The sequence below is a fragment of the Tamandua tetradactyla genome, chromosome 2 (assembly GCF_023851605.1).
Source record: "Tamandua tetradactyla isolate mTamTet1 chromosome 2, mTamTet1.pri, whole genome shotgun sequence".
Taxonomy (NCBI): Eukaryota; Metazoa; Chordata; class Mammalia; order Pilosa; family Myrmecophagidae; genus Tamandua; species Tamandua tetradactyla.
Genome location: NC_135328.1, coordinates 142,711,538 through 142,729,496, shown reverse-complemented (window position 1 = coordinate 142,729,496; position 17,959 = coordinate 142,711,538). Strand labels below are relative to the sequence as shown.

At 40.4% G+C, this 17,959-nt stretch overlaps 1 protein-coding gene across 3 annotated transcripts in view; it reads right to left on the bottom strand.

Annotated features, from left to right (window-relative positions):
• Positions 1 to 9,752: 9,752 nt before the first annotated feature.
• Positions 9,753 to 17,959, bottom strand: part of MTHFD1L (methylenetetrahydrofolate dehydrogenase (NADP+ dependent) 1 like) — a 226,996-nt gene continuing 218,789 nt past the window's right edge. For all 3 annotated transcript variants that reach the window (XM_077149268.1, XM_077149267.1, XM_077149269.1), the window contains exons 27-28: positions 17,271 to 17,392; positions 9,753 to 10,559 (exon numbers count right to left, since the gene is read on the bottom strand). In XM_077149268.1, coding sequence (XP_077005383.1) covers positions 17,303 to 17,392 — 90 coding nt within the window. In that variant the 3' untranslated portion in view covers positions 9,753 to 10,559; positions 17,271 to 17,302. The remainder of the gene's footprint in view (positions 10,560 to 17,270; positions 17,393 to 17,959) is intronic.

Here is a 17,959-nt window from a genome sequence, read left to right as displayed (position 1 = left end):
AATAGTGCTCCATGTGAGGATTTAACCAAGTGTGGAACAAGTCACCCATTACAGAAAAAGCGAGCATTGGAGATGGAGTTATCCAAGGAAGGATTTGTCTGATGGGCATGATCTGAGCATATTGCATAAAAAGTCAACAAGAGTGCAGTGGGACCTGTATAAACAGAACTACTGCCAGTCTGGACTAAAAGACTCAGAAAAGGGACAAAATGATGTTAAAATGTCTTCAGAGGCAGAACCATGGAGACTAAAGTCTGAAGCCGAGAAACCTTGGGCCAGAAAAGCAGACCCACCCTAGCACGTGGAGAGGGTGAGTTTGCCCCAAAGGCAGAGGGTGGGTCTTCAACATCAGTGCAGTGGAAGAGCAGTGCTTCCTCAGGCCTTGGAGAAGGTGGAGCACATTCCTTGGGGTTTGGGGAGAGCCTGGCTGCCACCACATGGAAGGGTTGAGCTTGTGCCCAGGAGATGTCAGAGAGGCCAGGTGCAGCCCCGATGCTTGGAGACGGGGAACTGAGAAAAAGGTGGTCTTCCCAATGTACCCCAAGGTTGCATTCGGAGAGAGGCAGGCTGCTCCATAGGCCCTTGGACAGGATGGGACTGCCGCTTTCTAAAGCCCCAAAGATAAATGACTCTCAAACTTTGAAATCTAATGGAATTTGCCTTGCAGGTTTTTGACACTGCTTGGGTCTGGTGACCCCTGGGCTTCTTCCAGTTTCTCCCTATGGAAATGGAAATAAGCTTTCTATGACTCTCCCTTCTTTATATATTGACAGCAAATAACTTGCTCTGGATTGCACAGGTCCAGAGCCAGAGGAGAATTTTGCTTTAGGATAGACCATGCCTGTAGCTAACTTTGATGAGATTTTGTACTGTTTCTGACTTTGTATTGTATTTGTATTGTTACTGAAATGGCTTAAGGCTGATATTGTTATGGAATGAATGTATTTTGCATTTGGAAAGAACATGTCTTTTTGGTGTCCAAAGCCAGTTTGAATATGCTGTGTACCCCAGAAAAGCCAAGTTCTTTAATCCTCATTCAGTATTGCTGGATGAGAGCTTTTTTTTTTTAACTTTTTATATTGCATAATATAAGATATATACAAAGCAAAGACAGAAAAAGGCAATAGTTTTCAAAGCACTCTTCAATAAATAGTTACAGGACAGATCCCAGAGTTTGTCAGGGCTACCACACCATCATCTCCTTGAGTGGGAGCTTTTTGATTGTTTCCATGGAGATGTAACCCACTCAATTATGGGTGGTAAGTTTTGATTAGATGATTTCCATGAAGATGTGTTGCCACCATTCAAGTTGGGGTTTGCTTACTGAAACCCTTTAAGAGGGAACCATTTTGGAAAAAACTTTGGAGCCCATGCAGCCAGAGACCTTTGGAGTTGCAGAAGAAGAAAAAAAACACACCTGGGAGAGCTTCATGAAACAAGAAGCCAGGAGAGAAAGCTAGTGGACTTCTCCATGTGTCTTTCCAGTTGAGAGAGAAACCCTGGACTTCACTGGCCTTTCTTGAGTGAAGGTAACCTCTTGCTGGTGCCTTAATTTGGACATTTTCACAGCCTTCAAGCTGTAAACTCATACCTTAATATGTTCCCCCTTCAAAAAGCCATTCCGTTTCTGGTATATTGCATTCCAGTAGCTAGCAAGCTAGAACCAGGGGTAAAAAAAAAATGAGTAGATTGCAATGCTAGTGGTCAGGGAGGAGTTTATGGGATATATGTTTCATATCCCATAAAACATATGGGATATATGGTTTTTTTCCCTTTTCATTTCTTTTTCTGGAGTGATGCAAATGTTCTAAAAAGGATCCTGGTGATGAGTATACAAATATGTGATGATATTGTATACTTTGGATGTACTGTATGTGTGTGAGGATATCGCAATAAAAATATTTTTTAACCAAAGAGAAAAAAAACCACCACAATACTACAAGAAAGGAATATTACAGGCTTATCACCCTGATGAATATAGATGTGAAAATTCTCAACAGAATATTTTCAAATCAAATTCAAGAACACATTAAAAGAACTATACACCATGACCAAGTAGGGTTTATTCCAGGCATATAAGGGTGGTTCAGCACAAGAAAATCACTCAATGTAATGCAACACATTAACAAATCAAAAGGAAAATCACATGATCATTTCATTTGACGCTGAAAAAGCATTCTGCAAAATTCAGCATCCTTTCCTGATAAAAACAGTACAAAAGGTAGGAAGCGAAGGAAACACCCTCAATATGATAAAGGGCATATACAAGAAACCTACAACCATCATCATATTCAATGGGGAGAGACTAAAGCCTTCCCCCTAAGATAGGGAATGAGACAAGGATGACCATTGTCACCACTGTTATTCAACACTGTGCTAGAAGTTCTAGCTAGATGTTCTAGTTTGCTAGCTGCTGGAATGCAATATACCAGAAACGGAATGGCTTTTAAAAAGGGGAATTTAATGAGTTGCTAGTTTACAGTTCGAAGGCCGAGAAAATGTCCCAATTAAAACAAGCCTAAAGAAATGTCCAATCAAAAGCATCTAGGGAAAGATACCTTGGTTCAAGAAGGCCGATGAAGTTCAGGGTTTCTCTCTCAAGTGAGAAGGCACATGGCGAACACAGTCAGGGCTTCTCTCTCAGCTGGAAAGGCACATGGTGAACACGGCGTCATCTGCTAGCTTTCTCTCCTGGCTTCCTGTTTCATGAAGCTCCCCGGGAGGTGTCTTCCTTCTTCATCTCCAAAGGTCGCTGGCTGGTGGACTCTCTGCTTTGTAGTGTTGCTCTCTCTGAATCTCTCATTCTCCAAAATGTTTCCTCTTTTATAGGACTTCAGAAACTAATCAAGACCCACTCAAATGGGTGGAGACGTATCATCCCCTAATCCAGTTTAACAACCAGTCTTGACTAAATTACATCATCCAGGGAGATGATCTCATCACAGTTTCAAACATACAGTACTGAATAGATTATTCTACCTTTATGAAATGGGATTTATATTAAAACATGGCTTTTCTTAGGGGGCATACTTCCTTTCAAACCAGCACACTAGATCATTCAGGCAAGAAAAAGAAATAAAAGGAATCCAAATTGGAAATGAAGATGTGAAATGCTCATTATTTGCAGACAGCATGATCCTGTATTTGGAAAATCCTGAAAAATCTATGACAAAGCTACTTGAGTTAAGAAACAACTTCAGGAAAGTGGCAGGATACAAGATTAATGTACAAAAATCAGTAATTTTTCTGTACAATAGTAATGAACTACCCAAGGAGGCAATTAAGAAAAAAATTCTATTCACAAAAGCAACTAAAAGAATCAAGTGTCTAGGAATAAACTTAATTGAGGATGTAAGTCACCTGTACACAGAAAACTACATAACATTGCTAAAAGAAATCAAAGAAGACCTCAATAGGTAGAAAGACATTCCCTGCTTATGGTTAGAAAGGCTAAATATTGTTAAGATGTCAATTCTACCTAAATTGATCGACAAATTCAAGGCAATACCAATCAAAACTCCAACAACCTACTTTGCAGACTTGGAAAATGTAGTTATCAAATTTATTTGGAAAAGGGCCTCAAAAAGCCAAAAACAACATAAAAGAGAACAAAGTGGGAGGACTTACACTTTCTGTATTTAAGGCTTATTATAAAGCCACAGTAGTCAAAACAGCTTAGTATTAGCACAAAGATAGACATGTTGACCAATGGAATTGAATTGAGAGTTTGGAACTAGAACCTCAGATCTACCATCAACTGATTTTTGATGAGCCCCTCAAATCCAGTAAACTGGGACAGAAGTTTCTCTAATAAAAGGAAAACTGGATATCCATATCCAAAGGAATGAAGGAGGACCCCTACCTCACAACCTATGCAAAATGAACCCAAAGTGGATCAAAGACATAAATATAACAGCTAGTACCATAAAACTCTAAGAAAAAAAATATAGGGAAACATCTTCAAGACCTAGTGACAGGAGGTAGCTTCTTAGGCCTTCTTTACACCCAAAGCAAAGCAATGAAAGAAAAAAGACAGGTGGTACAATGGTAGCTCAGTGGCAGAATTCTTGCCTGCCATGCTGGAGACCCGGGTTTGACTCCCAGAGCCTGCCCATGCAAAAAAAAAAGAGAGAGAGAGAGAGAGAGAGAGAGAGACCAATAGGAACTCTTCAAGATTGAACACTTCTGTGCTTCAAAGGACAATGTCTGAAAGGTGGAGAGGCAGCCAACTCAATGGGAGAGACTATTTAGAAACCATATCTGATAAGGGTTTGCTATCCAGTATATACAAAGAAATCCTACAACAACCAAAGGACAAACAGCCCAGTTATAAAATGGGCAAATGATATGAAGACATTTTTTCCAAAGAGGAACTATAAATGGTTAAAAGGCACTGAAAAAGATGTTCATCTTCATTAGCTATTAGGGAAATGCAAATCAAAACCACAATGAGATATCATCCCACACCTACAAGAATGGCCACTATTAAACAAACAGGAAACTACAAATGTTGGAGAGGATGTAAAGTGGGAATGTAAAATGATACAGCTGTTGTGGAAGACAGTTTGGTGGTTCCTTAGAAAATTAAATATTGAGTTATCCTATGACCCAACAATTCTGCTACTCGGTATTTACCCAGATCTGAAAGCAGTGACACAAAGAGACATTTGCACACCGATGTTCATAGCAGCAGCATTCACAATTGCCAAAAGATGGGAACAATCCAAGCATCTATCAACAGATGAGTGGTTAAACAAATTGTAGTATATACATACAGTGGAATATTATGCAGCAGTAAGAAGCAATGAGGTCCTGAAGCATGTGACAACATAGATGAACCTTGAAGACATAATCCTGAGTAAAATAAGCCAGACACAAAAGGACAGCCATTGTATGATTTCACCAATATGAACCACCTAGAAAATGTAAACTCAGAGTCTTAAAATGTAGAACATAGGGTACTTAGAGATAGAGAGAATCTGAGAAGGTGGAGTGGTTATCGAATATGTACAGAATTTTTAATGGGGTTGAACATAGATGTTTGGGAATGGATGGAGGTGATGGTAGTTTGTCATTGGGATTATACGTAATAGTGCCATATTATAGGTGACGCTGATGAAAGGGATTATTTCAAGTCATGTATCTCACCTATAAACACTAAAAATACAAATAAATTCTTGCATAAACTACTACAAATGGATGACACTTGTACAGAGGTAATAATAGAGTGGCATATGGGGAAAAATTACCTATTCCATGTTATGGATTATATTTAATAGAAATACCTTAATATTCTTTCAACAACAGTAACGTGTACCATACCAATACTAGGGGTAAATAATTGGGGGTGGATAAGGAATATGGGGTGCTTTGGGTTTTCTGTGTGTGTGTCTATATGTTATTTTTCTCTTTGGAGAAATGAAAATTGTCTAAAACTGAAAGTGATGATTGCACAACTAAGTGAAGATACTGACATTGATTGTATATTTAGGATAGAATATACAGTATGTGAACATATCTCAATAAAATCTGCAGATTAAAAAAATAATATGTAAACAGAACTATACAAGTGCTGGAGAAAATGTGGAGAGAGGTAAACCTATTCACTGTTGGTAGGAAAAGAGAATGGTGCAGCCCTTCTGGAGGGCAGTGTGGCAGGTGCACAGGAGGCTAAGAACAGGGTTGCCATATGATCATGCAATGCTGTTATTAGGAATATACTCAGAAGAACGGAAAGCAGGGACACAGATAGACATTTGCACACTAATGTTTATGGTGGCATTATTCGCTATTGCAAATGGATGGAGGTGGTTTAAGGGCCCATCGACTGATGAGCAGAAGGGTGAACTGTGGAGCACACATATGATGTAATACTGTGTGATTACAGAGAGGAAAGAAGTTGTGAGGTGTACAATGAGGTGAATGAACCTTGAGGACATTGTTAAGTGAAATAAGCCAGAAACAAAAGGACAAATATTGTATGGTCTCATTTAGAAGATGCTTATTTATTTTGTCCAAAATTTAAATTTTGTGTAGCACACTATCTATATTAACCTGTTTCGTTAGTTTATTTGAACAACCTAATTACATGGAGCCTAGAATAGGGAATATATAGTTTAATAGCCTGACAAATTCCAGAGTCTTATGGTAAAAAATAAAAATAGTTGCAAAGTCTCTTGAGGGACTGGGGAAAAGATGTGGAACTACTGAACTTTCCACTTGGGAATTTCTGATATTCTCTCAAGGATTAGGGACTCCCAATTTAATAAGCCAAGTCCTCAATCTTGAGGCTTGCCTTTATTAAACTTGTCTCTGTAATGGCAAAGCTAAGTATGTCTATAATTATGCCAAATAGTCACTTCCAGAGAAACTATTTTGTTGCTCACATGTAGCCCCCCTCTCTCAAAGCCAAACTCTGGAAATAAACTCACTACCCTCCCCTCTGCATGGGACATGACATCCAGGGGTGTAAATCTCCCTGGCAATATGAGACATGACTCCCAGGGATGAGCCTGGCCATGGCATTGTGGGATTGACAATGCTTTCTTGACCAAAAGGGGGAAAAAAATGAAACAAAATGGCTAAGGGATTTCAAAAAGAGTTGAAGGTCATTCTAGAGGTTATGCTTATGCAAGCTTCAGCTAGATATTGCAAATTACCACAGTTTGCCAAGCCCCAACCATCAGTATTCCTGAAAACCCTAAAGAATACCCTGGACTCTAAGACTCTATGAATGTTTTACTTATTATTTAAACATTCAAAAATTTAAATTAAATTTCTTAAATTAAGAAATTTATTCTTTCAAGCAGTGTGGACAACCAAAGCTATAGGCTGAGCCCCCAGTCTTGGGGTTTGTTCACATGAAACTTAACCCCACAAAGGATACGTCAAGTCTACTTAAAATTTAGGCCTAAGAGTCACCCCCCAAGAGAGCCTCTTTTGTTGCTCAGATGTGGCCTCTCTCTCCAGCCAACATGACAAGCGCTCTCACCACCCTACCCCTTTCTGCGTGGGATATGACTCCCAGGGGTGTGGACCTTCCTGGCAACGTGGGACAGAGATCCTGGAATGAGCTGAGACTCGGCATCAAAGGACTGAGAAAAACCCTAGAATGAGCTGAGAATTAACATCAAGGGATTGAGAGAAACTTCTCGACCAAAAGGGGGAAGAGTAAAATGAGACTAAGTGTCTATGGCTGAGAGATTCCAAACAGAGTCGAGAGGTTATCCTGGAGGTTATTCTTACGCATTAAGTAGATATCACCTTGTTGTTCAAGATGTAGTGGAGAGGCTGGAGGAAACTGCCTGAAAATGTAGTGCTGTGTTCCAGTAGCCATGTTTCTTGATGATGATTGAACAATGATATAGCTTTCACAATGAGACTCTGTGAATGTGGAAACCTTGTGTCTGATGCTCCTTTTAGCTACTACATCAACAGAAGAGTAGAACATATGGAATAAAAATAAATAATAGGGGGAACAAATGTTAAAATAAATTTAGTTTGAAATGCTAGTGGTAAATGAAAGCGAGGGGTAAGGGGTATGGTATGCATAGTCTTTTTTTTCTCTATTATCATTTTATTTCTTTTTCTAAATCGATGCAAATGTACTAAGAAATGATGAATATGCAAGTATGGGATGATATTAAGAATTACTGATTGTATATGTAGAATGGAATGATAACAATGTTTTGTTTGTTAATTTTTTTTAATTAATAAAAAAAAAACTTAAAAAAAAAAAGAAATTTAAAACCTCCAGATTGTTCCTCTTCCAAATAAGCCCTGAAACCCAGAGGTTCCAGTCTCTCCAGGAACATCAACCAGTTTCATTCTGCTACCCCATAACGCTGGAACCCCTTTCCAGCATGAAGAAGTTAGAATGGTCATTGCTCAGATATTCCTGAAGATCGAGACAATCATCAAATGAGAGGGAGGTGTTGTCACAGAGAAGTTAGGATTTAACAAATGAGTGTGACTACTGAATCAATATATAGACATTTCCTTTTAATTTCTAGTGTATTAGAACAGCCAGAAGAAAATATCTGAAATTGTTGAACTATAACCCAGTGGCCTTGATCTTTGATAATGATGGTATAACTATACAGCTTTTACTTTTTGACAATGTGATTATAAAACCTTGTGACTGACACCCCCCTTATCCAGTGTATGGGTAGATGAGTAATAAAATAAAGACATGCATGGGAAAGAAATGAAATACTAGCTGATGTCTGACAAAGGAACAAGGATTCTCTTTAAATATCTATTGGGAAGAACATTCGATTGCTGCTTGAATGGAGTCAGCAGCACATTCTAATTCAAACACATAAAATAACCCTGACAACAGAAGGGTGAGAAGCATATTAATGAATGGATTGACAAATTGCCTTGCTGCTCTTCCTCTTGCCCTCAGTATGAATTAATGCTTGCGGTGTGTTCTCCGCAATGTGGTGGGAGCTTTCAGAGGATCCTTCTGGTCTGGAGCTGAACTGAACCTTCCACCCTGAGCCCGAGAGCACACATGGAGTGTTGCCATGGGGCGTAATGGGTCCCTGGCATCTTCTGGTGCGTTCGTGATTTCTTACATTGCAATTACAGAGGCAGAAAGGCACCAGGATCGGCCTTTCTTGGGAGGATTTCTAACTTAAACCTACCACGCCAAAGGGCATGTGAATTTTTTCTTGTGTCCTAGTCTCGGAAGATGGTTAATAACTGGCTGCACCCAATCCTCCCCAAAGTAATACCCTCTGCCACCTATAATAAATACCTCACGTCACCCTGAGTAGGTAAGCCAATCGATTAACCTGCCTATCCCTCAGCAGGCGTGCATCCAACGTTGCCCAAGTAGGGTAGTGAGGAAGGGAAAACTGATAGCAAATCTTGCCCCAATCAGAGTATGGGCTAAGACATTTAGAGTAGCTAAGGTGCACGCCCAGCGACACCTGCTTGTGAGTCCTTCTTTCACACCTGAGTGTTGCAAAGCTCCCACACCTGTGTTCAAGATGCTTTCTTTTTTGTTTTGTTCTGTTTTGTTTGGTGAGTTGCCTGATGAAGGTAGGTTTGCCTTTTTTCCTGAAACATTATCAAAAATACAAAATGAAACTTTAAATGCCAGAAGATGAGAAAAACCGGCATAGCAGAAGGCATCCTCTTAGACATCAGTTTGCAATAAGAAAGGCTACTTTCTGAATGCACTGTATGCAGAATGCATTTACTGTGAATACTTAGAATTGTCAAATAAATCTGGACATTGAGAATACTAGCTAATTGTCTATTTATAGAGGTGCACTCTCTTACAAGAAGTGGTAGGGACAGGGAGAGGCACTTCAGAATTGCTAAGCCTAATTAGTCTTGGCACAGGCGGCTTTTGAGTGGGGAAGCTTTTTGGTGATTAAACAGTGTTTTGGAACAGTTGGGCATAGAGCTACATTATGGCTGAGGGGTGACTGAGCAGGGTCACGAAGTTTGTAGCACAAGAGCACACTGAAAAGATCTGACCATGAGGATATGGGCAGGATGTGCCTGGGGGACAGTTAATGTTTATGGTGACCATTTTACTTATACTCCTTAGAGGACAATTACTTCTTGTTTGTTCCCGAATCTTCTGTTTTTTTTTTTTTCTGAATCCTCTGTTTTGTTTTCACTTTTATATAACTTTGTATGATTGTAGGAAAAAAAAAAAAAAGGAAACATAGGATCAGGAACTCCCGGAGGCAGGGAAGAGGCCACAGGACATTTCTTCACTGAGAATTAAAGGCTGGACAAAAGGAAAAGCATTTGCCAAACACCCGACCTCTAAGAGTCACTTTTCCTTGGCCTACGGGAGCCTGGGGCCGTAGAAAGTTCAATGGCCATTGACGTTCAGATATTGGTAGAAGGAAGAAACTACCATGAGCCCATTTGTTTTTAGACAAGTGATGTGAACTGGCACGGACAAATAGTTCTGGATAAAAAATGTACGTTGTTTCAAGTGATGTGAAATTCTTCAACACTCTGTAGATTTCACAATTGACCAGACAGTTCTGTGCATATGTGCACAGATATTCTGTGTATATATTTTCCTAACACGCATATAAAGCCCTGGAATTTCCTTCACAATTTTCAAGGAAATTGGTGTTAGAAATTAGAAATTGGCTCTACACGAACAGTTACCTCTAGAGAGAACAGACTTTATCTAGCACTAAAAACTTGTTGATAGGTTTTCTAGATACACATTTATTTTCAGTTCAAAGACAAAATATATCTCCATGGTGAAAAATGTTACCTTTTGGTTCATACTTTTTAATCCCGTGGTCCCCAGTAAAACACACATCCTAAAGCGTAAGCAATGGTACATAATGTAAACTTTGCAGAAACAGAAAATGAATTAGTTTCTTTCAAACTTGATGTAGGTCCTTTGGTTGAACATAATACTGTTACAAACAGAATTCTTTTTGATAGAAAAGTAAATCTTTGGCCTGTTTCTCCATTCCACCAGCATTGCGTAACAACAGGCATATTTCAAACTCACTTTCTTCTCCAACTGCAGCAAAAAGGCAAAGAGTAGTTTCAAGAGTTTCAGGAGCCTGAAAAACAAAACAAAAAAATATTTCAGTGGTTCAAGAGCAATTTTTCTTCTGGTGTTAATCTGTTACTGTATTATAGCTCTAAAGTTTGAGACCAGAAGAAAATCCAAAGCAGATAAATGGCTCTTTGAACAGGACAAGGCTGTTTGGAATGTTTTTACTTATGGGAAGTGTAGAATCAGATTCTATACTTCTCTGTAACCAACAGTCAGCAAAGATACTGTGCAGGGGTTCTGAACTTCCTACAAGATTTATGTGGGAATGTGCAGAAACTCCAGGACTTCCAAATTTGGTGACCAAAGTTTCTAGGAGCCCGTGCAGTAAGAAGTTGCAGGAGTTTAGATTAGGCATCCTCCAGCCTCAGATTTTAGTTTCTCTTTTATAGTAGGGAAAGAAGGCACAGTCTGAATATGCATTTAGGAAAAGTATGGATGGGAGGGGACCAGGAACTCCTCGCAATTGTCAAAGCTTTGCTGCTAAGATTCTTTGCAATTGCTGAATCAATCCTACAGTCTTTTAGAAAGAAAAGCGATCCCACTGTATTTCAAAGACAACAAAAAATAAAACACCTAAGTCTCAGCCAAGTATATTTTACTACTCTAGGAAAGGATACATGCAACTATTTGGACTTCAATCTGAACTTATACAAAGAAGCCTTTATCTATTGGGCCAGGAGTTCAGACTCTGCTGAAATAGAGGGTGTTGACTCCTACAGAATCCCGTGAGGTCTGGGGCCAGAAAGGATGCTTGGTTAGCTTGAAAACGGAGGACAAAGATTGGGAACTTCAAATACTCCTCTGAAGCTCAGTTCAAATTAGGGGAGCAAACAAAACAGATGCATTAAGAAAAAATGTTAGGTGTTAAGGCAGAGCTTGCTCCTCCAGGCAGCTGTTGGCCAGCGTGGCTGCAGTGGTTCAGGTGACAGTGGACTGGATGGTTCAGTGAGTGAGGGGGTGAAAGGAGGGTGGGCTTGGGGAGTTGGAGAAAACCTGTGACCAGGCAAGGTTGGATGATACGTTCCTTGCTCCAGAGCTGGCGGTAGACGACCAGTTGATTAGCCACATTAGCTGTGTGTCCCGCGGTTTTGTGTTTAAAGGCTCTCAAGGATCTGTGGTTTCATATTTAAAAAATTTTTTGAAGGGTTGGCAAAAGTACAGAAAGTCTGATTATAGATTTAAGAAAAGCATCAGAAATGCAAGAGCTAAAATTAGGATGTAAAAATGAATCCATTTTTTGTTTATTTGGTGGGAATAAAAACAATGTTGGAAGTTTATTTAGCAGAAAAAATAGTTTGGAAGACAGAATCTATGAAATTCAATCAGTATGGGAATTGTAAGGGAAAAAAAATAGTGCTCAAAGAAAGTTTCCTTTCAAGGGAATTAAGATTATTTCATAGCTATCATCCAAGCTTCAAAATATTCCATTTTAGTTAGCTAGAAGAGATTTAAGTATCACCATCTTTCAGATATCTATGAGGATTATTTTAGTAATTTGGGTTTCCCTGGTGGTCCCTGGTGGAAATGGAATGACATAAGGGGGTCTTTCTCCTCTGAGGGTGGCTTACAGTGATGTACTGATGACACTCCTCTTAAAGCACAATGGTGATGAACACCTTTTGAGCTACTCTCTGAAAAGACAATTTTAAGACCAAATTTGCAGAGCCCAGGTGCTCTCCAAGAGACCCTCTTGGCCCCAAGGATGGGAGCATGGGGATACAGCATGGGGATACACAGGCCAGTCCACAAAAGGGCTGGTGTCACCATCCCTACTCAAGATTCATTTATGATTATTAAGCATCATTGGAAATCTCTGTCCTACAGGCAGGTTAGAGAAGAAATGAGCTGATACTGTGCTTCCTTCCGTGTTTGTAATTCAAGAAAAACAATTCTCTGGTAAATAGCTAACTTTTATAGCAGGAACAGAGTAAAACTGAGTCTGTACTAAACGTAGCTCCACACATTGGAATGAAGTAAGGGAGTATTTGAAATCTTAGGAAATTTGCCAGACTTCATTATGTTCATTTGAAACCTACGAAGGCTCAGAAACGTGATAAAGGTCCAGAATGAGAAACTGAGAGGAAAAAAAAAAAAAGAAACCAATCCCCTCAAATCCAATCATCTTCAAACAGTAACACTGCAGGATCAGTTTCTTTGGGACAAACAACATATTTTAATGAGTTCTATTTAGTGCCGTCCAAAGGAATGAATCACACCCTTATTCTGACAATAGTGAAAGTCTTGGTAAGAAGGAGCAAAGAGCTCAGATTCTGCTGATTTCTTGGCATCTCAAGTATATATTAAATCTCACATAATTTCCTCGAGGGTGAGGTAAATAGGAAAAGCAAGGAACTAGAAGGAAAGAAAATAGGCGCTGGCTGAGTGGAATCTTCTTTCCATGTGGCCCACGTCTCCAGCACGTTCCTGAAGGAGTAATGAATGTGCTCCCAGGTGACGGAGCGTGCCTGCTTGTCTGCAGTCTGCTATCTGTGTTAGGGATGAGAGCCAACCAGGCCCTGCCTTTTCCTATGCCCAAATGTATACAAGCTGACTGGGATCCAGGATCTCCTTTTTTAAAAAATATTTTTATTGAGAAATCACACATCCACAGTATACAATCAGTGGCTCACAATATCATCACATAGTTGTGTATTCATCACTGTGATCATTTTTTTAGAACATTTGTATCAATACAGAAAAGGAAAAGAAAAAAGAAAAAACTCATACATACCATACCACTTACCCTTCCCTCTCATGGACCACTAGTATTTCCATCCACCCAATTTTGTTTTCATCCCTTATATACCCCCTACTATTTATTTATTTGTCTTTTTTTTTTTTTTTTTAAACAAGACTTACTGTTTTTTGGGGGGTGCATGTTCTGGGAATTGAGCCCGGGTCTCCTGCATGGAAGGTGAACATTCTACCACTGAATCACCTGTGTACCCAAGACTCACTATTTTATGCTATGCATTTTTAATAGCCACAGGCCTTTGTCTGTCTATTATCAGTTGTGGTCTCTGACTGCTGCTGGTGAGGGGGCACTGGAAACAGAAAGAACGTCTCCTGGATCTGTAAGTTGAGGAGTCACCAAGAGGCAATGTTTGCTTTGTACAGTGGTTTTATCTTAGGGTACTGAATCCATTTTCAGTTGCTCCAGAAGGGGCAAATGATGGGTGTTTATCACCGCCCAGCAGCCTACAAGAGTATTTAGCGGTTCAAAAAGGGAAAGAAACCATCCATACAAATGCCATTCAGCAGAGGATGAAGTATGCTGAGACTAACAAGCACTTTGACAAAGTCATAACTTTCAGTATATTTTGTTGTTGTTTTTTTAAGAAAACACCTTCTTATCCACAAACACCCATCTGTTCAACCAGCTGGTGTCGTCTTTGAGAATGTGGCTGAAATAAAAAGTCGTTTGGATTGGGCTTAAAGGCTGGCATAAGGCTTTGGAAAGAAGATCTCAGTTGAGGCCTGGCTTTTGTACTCATTAGCTATTCAACTTAGCGAGTGGTTGACCTCTCTGGGCAGAGTCTTTGCAGGCCTGAAATAAAAAGAATTCTCAGCTTACTGGGCCAATGCCAGGCGACATGTGATAGGGGATGGCAAAATGACTACAACATGTACCAGCTACGAAGAAAGAGGTAGCGCTGAGCGGTGGAGGGGCAGCCTGCTGTCCTGAGGACCTGGACTGCGCTCTCCTCAACACTGTGTGACTGTGGGGAAGGCTGTGCCTCCTGGAACCTTCCTGCCTTGGGGGACACCTGCCCCAGCCTGTCGTGGTGGCCAAGGGGGCCCCAGGCCCACGCTGGTCCCAGGCCCATACTCAGGCTATGCCAGTCTTACCAACCCCAAGCCTTCTGCTCAAATCTTAAACTTAAAACGAGAGGGACATTTTGTAGGGAACAAGGCTATTACAATGTAATAGAGGATTTAGCTCTATATATTAATGAAGCAAAGGCTGGTCCCCTGTGGCATTACCTGAGTCTTACCTGCAATCTTTAAGATATAGCTGGGTTTTACTTGGAAAGCAAATAAAAGCTGACCAAAGGCTGGAAAAATACCATCTGAGAGACGAGAGAATTGTGCACACTTGTTCTGGAGAAAAATGGTAGGAACGTAGCATTGTCTTAGTCAATGCTACAAAACGTAGCAATGTCTCAGACAAAGACATTTTCTTTGTTTCAGACAAAGAAAAGACATTGCCTTGGTCTTGGATTCTTGACAAGAAAAGGGATATCAGCTAGGACAGGGGTCAATTTTTGGTTTAAGAGGGATGATGCTGTTATTTTTCCGAGGCCAAGCTGGGACTTGCAAGACATTCAAACGCAGAAAGTTACAGTAGGACCAAAGTAACACTGCTAGCAAAGCTTAAGTTTATGGCTTCTTCATTAGCTTTCCTTACTGCAGTTTTGTAAGAGATGAAGAAGATTTAAGATGTGATTGTGACTAAAACTTGATGCAGCTTCCACTCCTCAGCAAAAATCAACACACCACACGCACAACCAAGACAAACAATCCCCCACCATGAATTAATGTCATTTCACATAAGTGCTTCCTTGCTTTCTCAACATAGCGGAGGTCTCTAGTGTATTATCAGCAAGGCCTTAATCTCACCCAGAGAAAAAAGGGAGACTATCTCCCCATGCTGACTATTGGTAGTGAAATAAACAGTGGGTACCCTCTATGTCTGGTGTGGAGCCGTAACTCAGAGACGGTAGGACTGAAGGGTCTCTAGGTGGAGCAAGCCCATCTGCAAGGCCCAGGATATGCTGGCAAGAGGGTGGGGGAGTGTGCTGGGCTAAGGAACAGGAACAGGTGTGAGTGGGAGAACCAACTGGGGGTCTTTTGGGGGAAGGATGGCATCTTGAGAACATGGCAAGGGCATATTTGATAAAAGGGATGGAGATATTTCAAAACTTCAACTTCTATGGGAGACCAAAGGGAGAGATGTTTAGTTGGTGCAAGATTTATATTTTGGATAGTGCATTACCCATTTTAAGTTGTATGGTCAGTTTAGTTGAACACCATAAGTACATGGAGTTTTGAATAGGGTGTGAGATTTTGTTGGTTTGTTACAACTAGTATGATGTCCTGATATATTCCAGAGTGATTTGGGCAGTGAATAAAGAAGTATTTATAAGGTCCCCTTGGGGCAATGGGGAAAAATGAGGAAATATTCAACTTTCCCATTTGGAGAATTTCTCATATTCTCACAAGCAGTGGAGACAGCCAAATCAATAGGCTGAGCTCTCAATCTTGGGGTTTACCCCTATGAAATTTATTCCTGCAAAGGCTAAGGTAAGCCTACTTAAAATTATGCCTAAGAGTCACCCCCAGAGAACCTCTTTTGTTGCTCAGATGTGGCCTCTTTCTCTGTAAGCCAACTTGGCTGGTGAACTCACTGCCCTCCCCTCTACATGGGACATGACTCTCAGAGATATAAATGTCCCTAACAACGTGGGACAGAAATCCCAGGATGAGCTGGAATTCGGCATCAAGGGATTGAGAAAGTCTTCTTGACCAAAAGAGGGAAGAAAGAAATGAGATAAGTTTCAGTGGCTGAGAGATTTCAAACAGAGTCAAGAGGTTGTCCTAGAGGTTATTCTTATGCATTACATAGATATCCCTTTTTAGTTTATTGTGTACTGGAGTGGCTGGAAGAAAGTACCTGAAACTGTTGACCTAGGTTCCAGTAGCCTTGATTATTGAAGATAACTGTATAAAGGTATAGCTTTTACAATGTGACTGTGTGATTGTGGAAACCTTGCATCTGATGCTCCTTTTATCCAGGGTATGGACAGATGAGTAAAGAAATATTGATAAAAAATAAATAAATAATAGGGGGGACAAAAGGTAAAATAAATTGGGTAGATGGAAATGAGAGGCCGGTGTAAGGGGTATGTACATATGAGTTATTTCTTTTTATTTCTTTTTTTGGAGAAATGCAAATGTTCTAAAAAAATGATCATGCTGATGAATACACAACTGTGTGATGGTATTGTGAGCCACTGATTGCATACCATGTATGGACTGTATGTGTGTGAAGATTTGTCAGTAAAAATATTAAAAAAAGAAAAAAAAGGAATGGGGAAAGCAGCTCCACACCTTTAAAACTTTTGATGAGGAATGCTACAAAGAGGGGGATGAGAAGTGTCATTTTTCTTCATGATGGGAAGTCAGGACAAAGGCCAGTGCATGTGGCCGAAGGACTGAAGGGGAGGGACTGTGGATGTGGATGAGACCAAGGGCCCCAGTGGCAGGCTCCCTAGACCTTTCCCAGCCCCTGTGAACCATGAGGCGCCAGTGTCTGCTGCCCTCCATTCCCCAGCTCACAGGGCCTCTGAGTCGGAGGCTGCACCCTCTGCCCATCATGTCTTTCCAGGGATATAAGAGCATAAATGCGCCATAGCCAAGATTCCGGTCCTATGGTATGGGGTAGGTAAGTTACCCTTCTACAACCAGAGTAGAAAATGGTTTTAATTATGGAAAGAGAATAATGAGCTTCCAGGCTTCCTTCGCTGCAGCAAGAGCTGCCCTAAACACACCCATCTTCACGGATGGCGTGACTGGTCTGTCATCACCACCTAACTGTGCAGCCACACCCAGGAGCAGCCAAGTAAGAAAATCACTTATCAGACCACCTTGGCAATAAATATCAGAAAAATAAAAGATACTGTTTTGAACTAAAAAAAAGAAGCCAACAGCCTACCTGAATGGGATCATCTGGTAGTTTTATTCAAATCAGAACAAGCCTTTAACTTGCTCTGTCTCCGTGTCGAGGTCTATATCATAAAAGCAGGGTCTGGTCGGCAGTCCTGGCATGGTGCTCATCTGGGAAGAAAACAGAGGATGCATACGTTAGCAAATGCCTCCAAAGGGTCACACCAGACGCCGGACACTTCATGACACAAATTAACTATGTAATTCAGTACATCCTCATATAACTTCAAGTTATAATATACTTGTCTCTTTAAAGTCATCATCTGGTATTTCATGCTTTGCTTAAGGAAATGGAATTTAAAAATCACCCCATTGAAGCATTAAAACTAAAAAATCAGATCTCAATGCTGAGCCCCAACAGCATGAGCTGGGTTGAAGAGGGTAAGGGGTGTGGACGATGAGCCCCAGTCACAAACCCAGATGCATTTCTGTAAACAAATGTGCTAGGCATTGTGCTAGATGCTTTCTTGTTTTATCCTTGCAACAACCCTCTGTGGTGGGTACTTTTTAAAAAAACTTTTTATTGTATAACATATATACAAAGCAAAGAAAGAAAAAAGCAATAGTTTTCAAAGCACTCTTCAACAAGTAGTTATAGGACAGATCCCAAAGTTTGTCATGGGCTACCATACGATCCTCTCGCTGCTCCAGAATATAGGAGGCTAAAAGGAATAAATA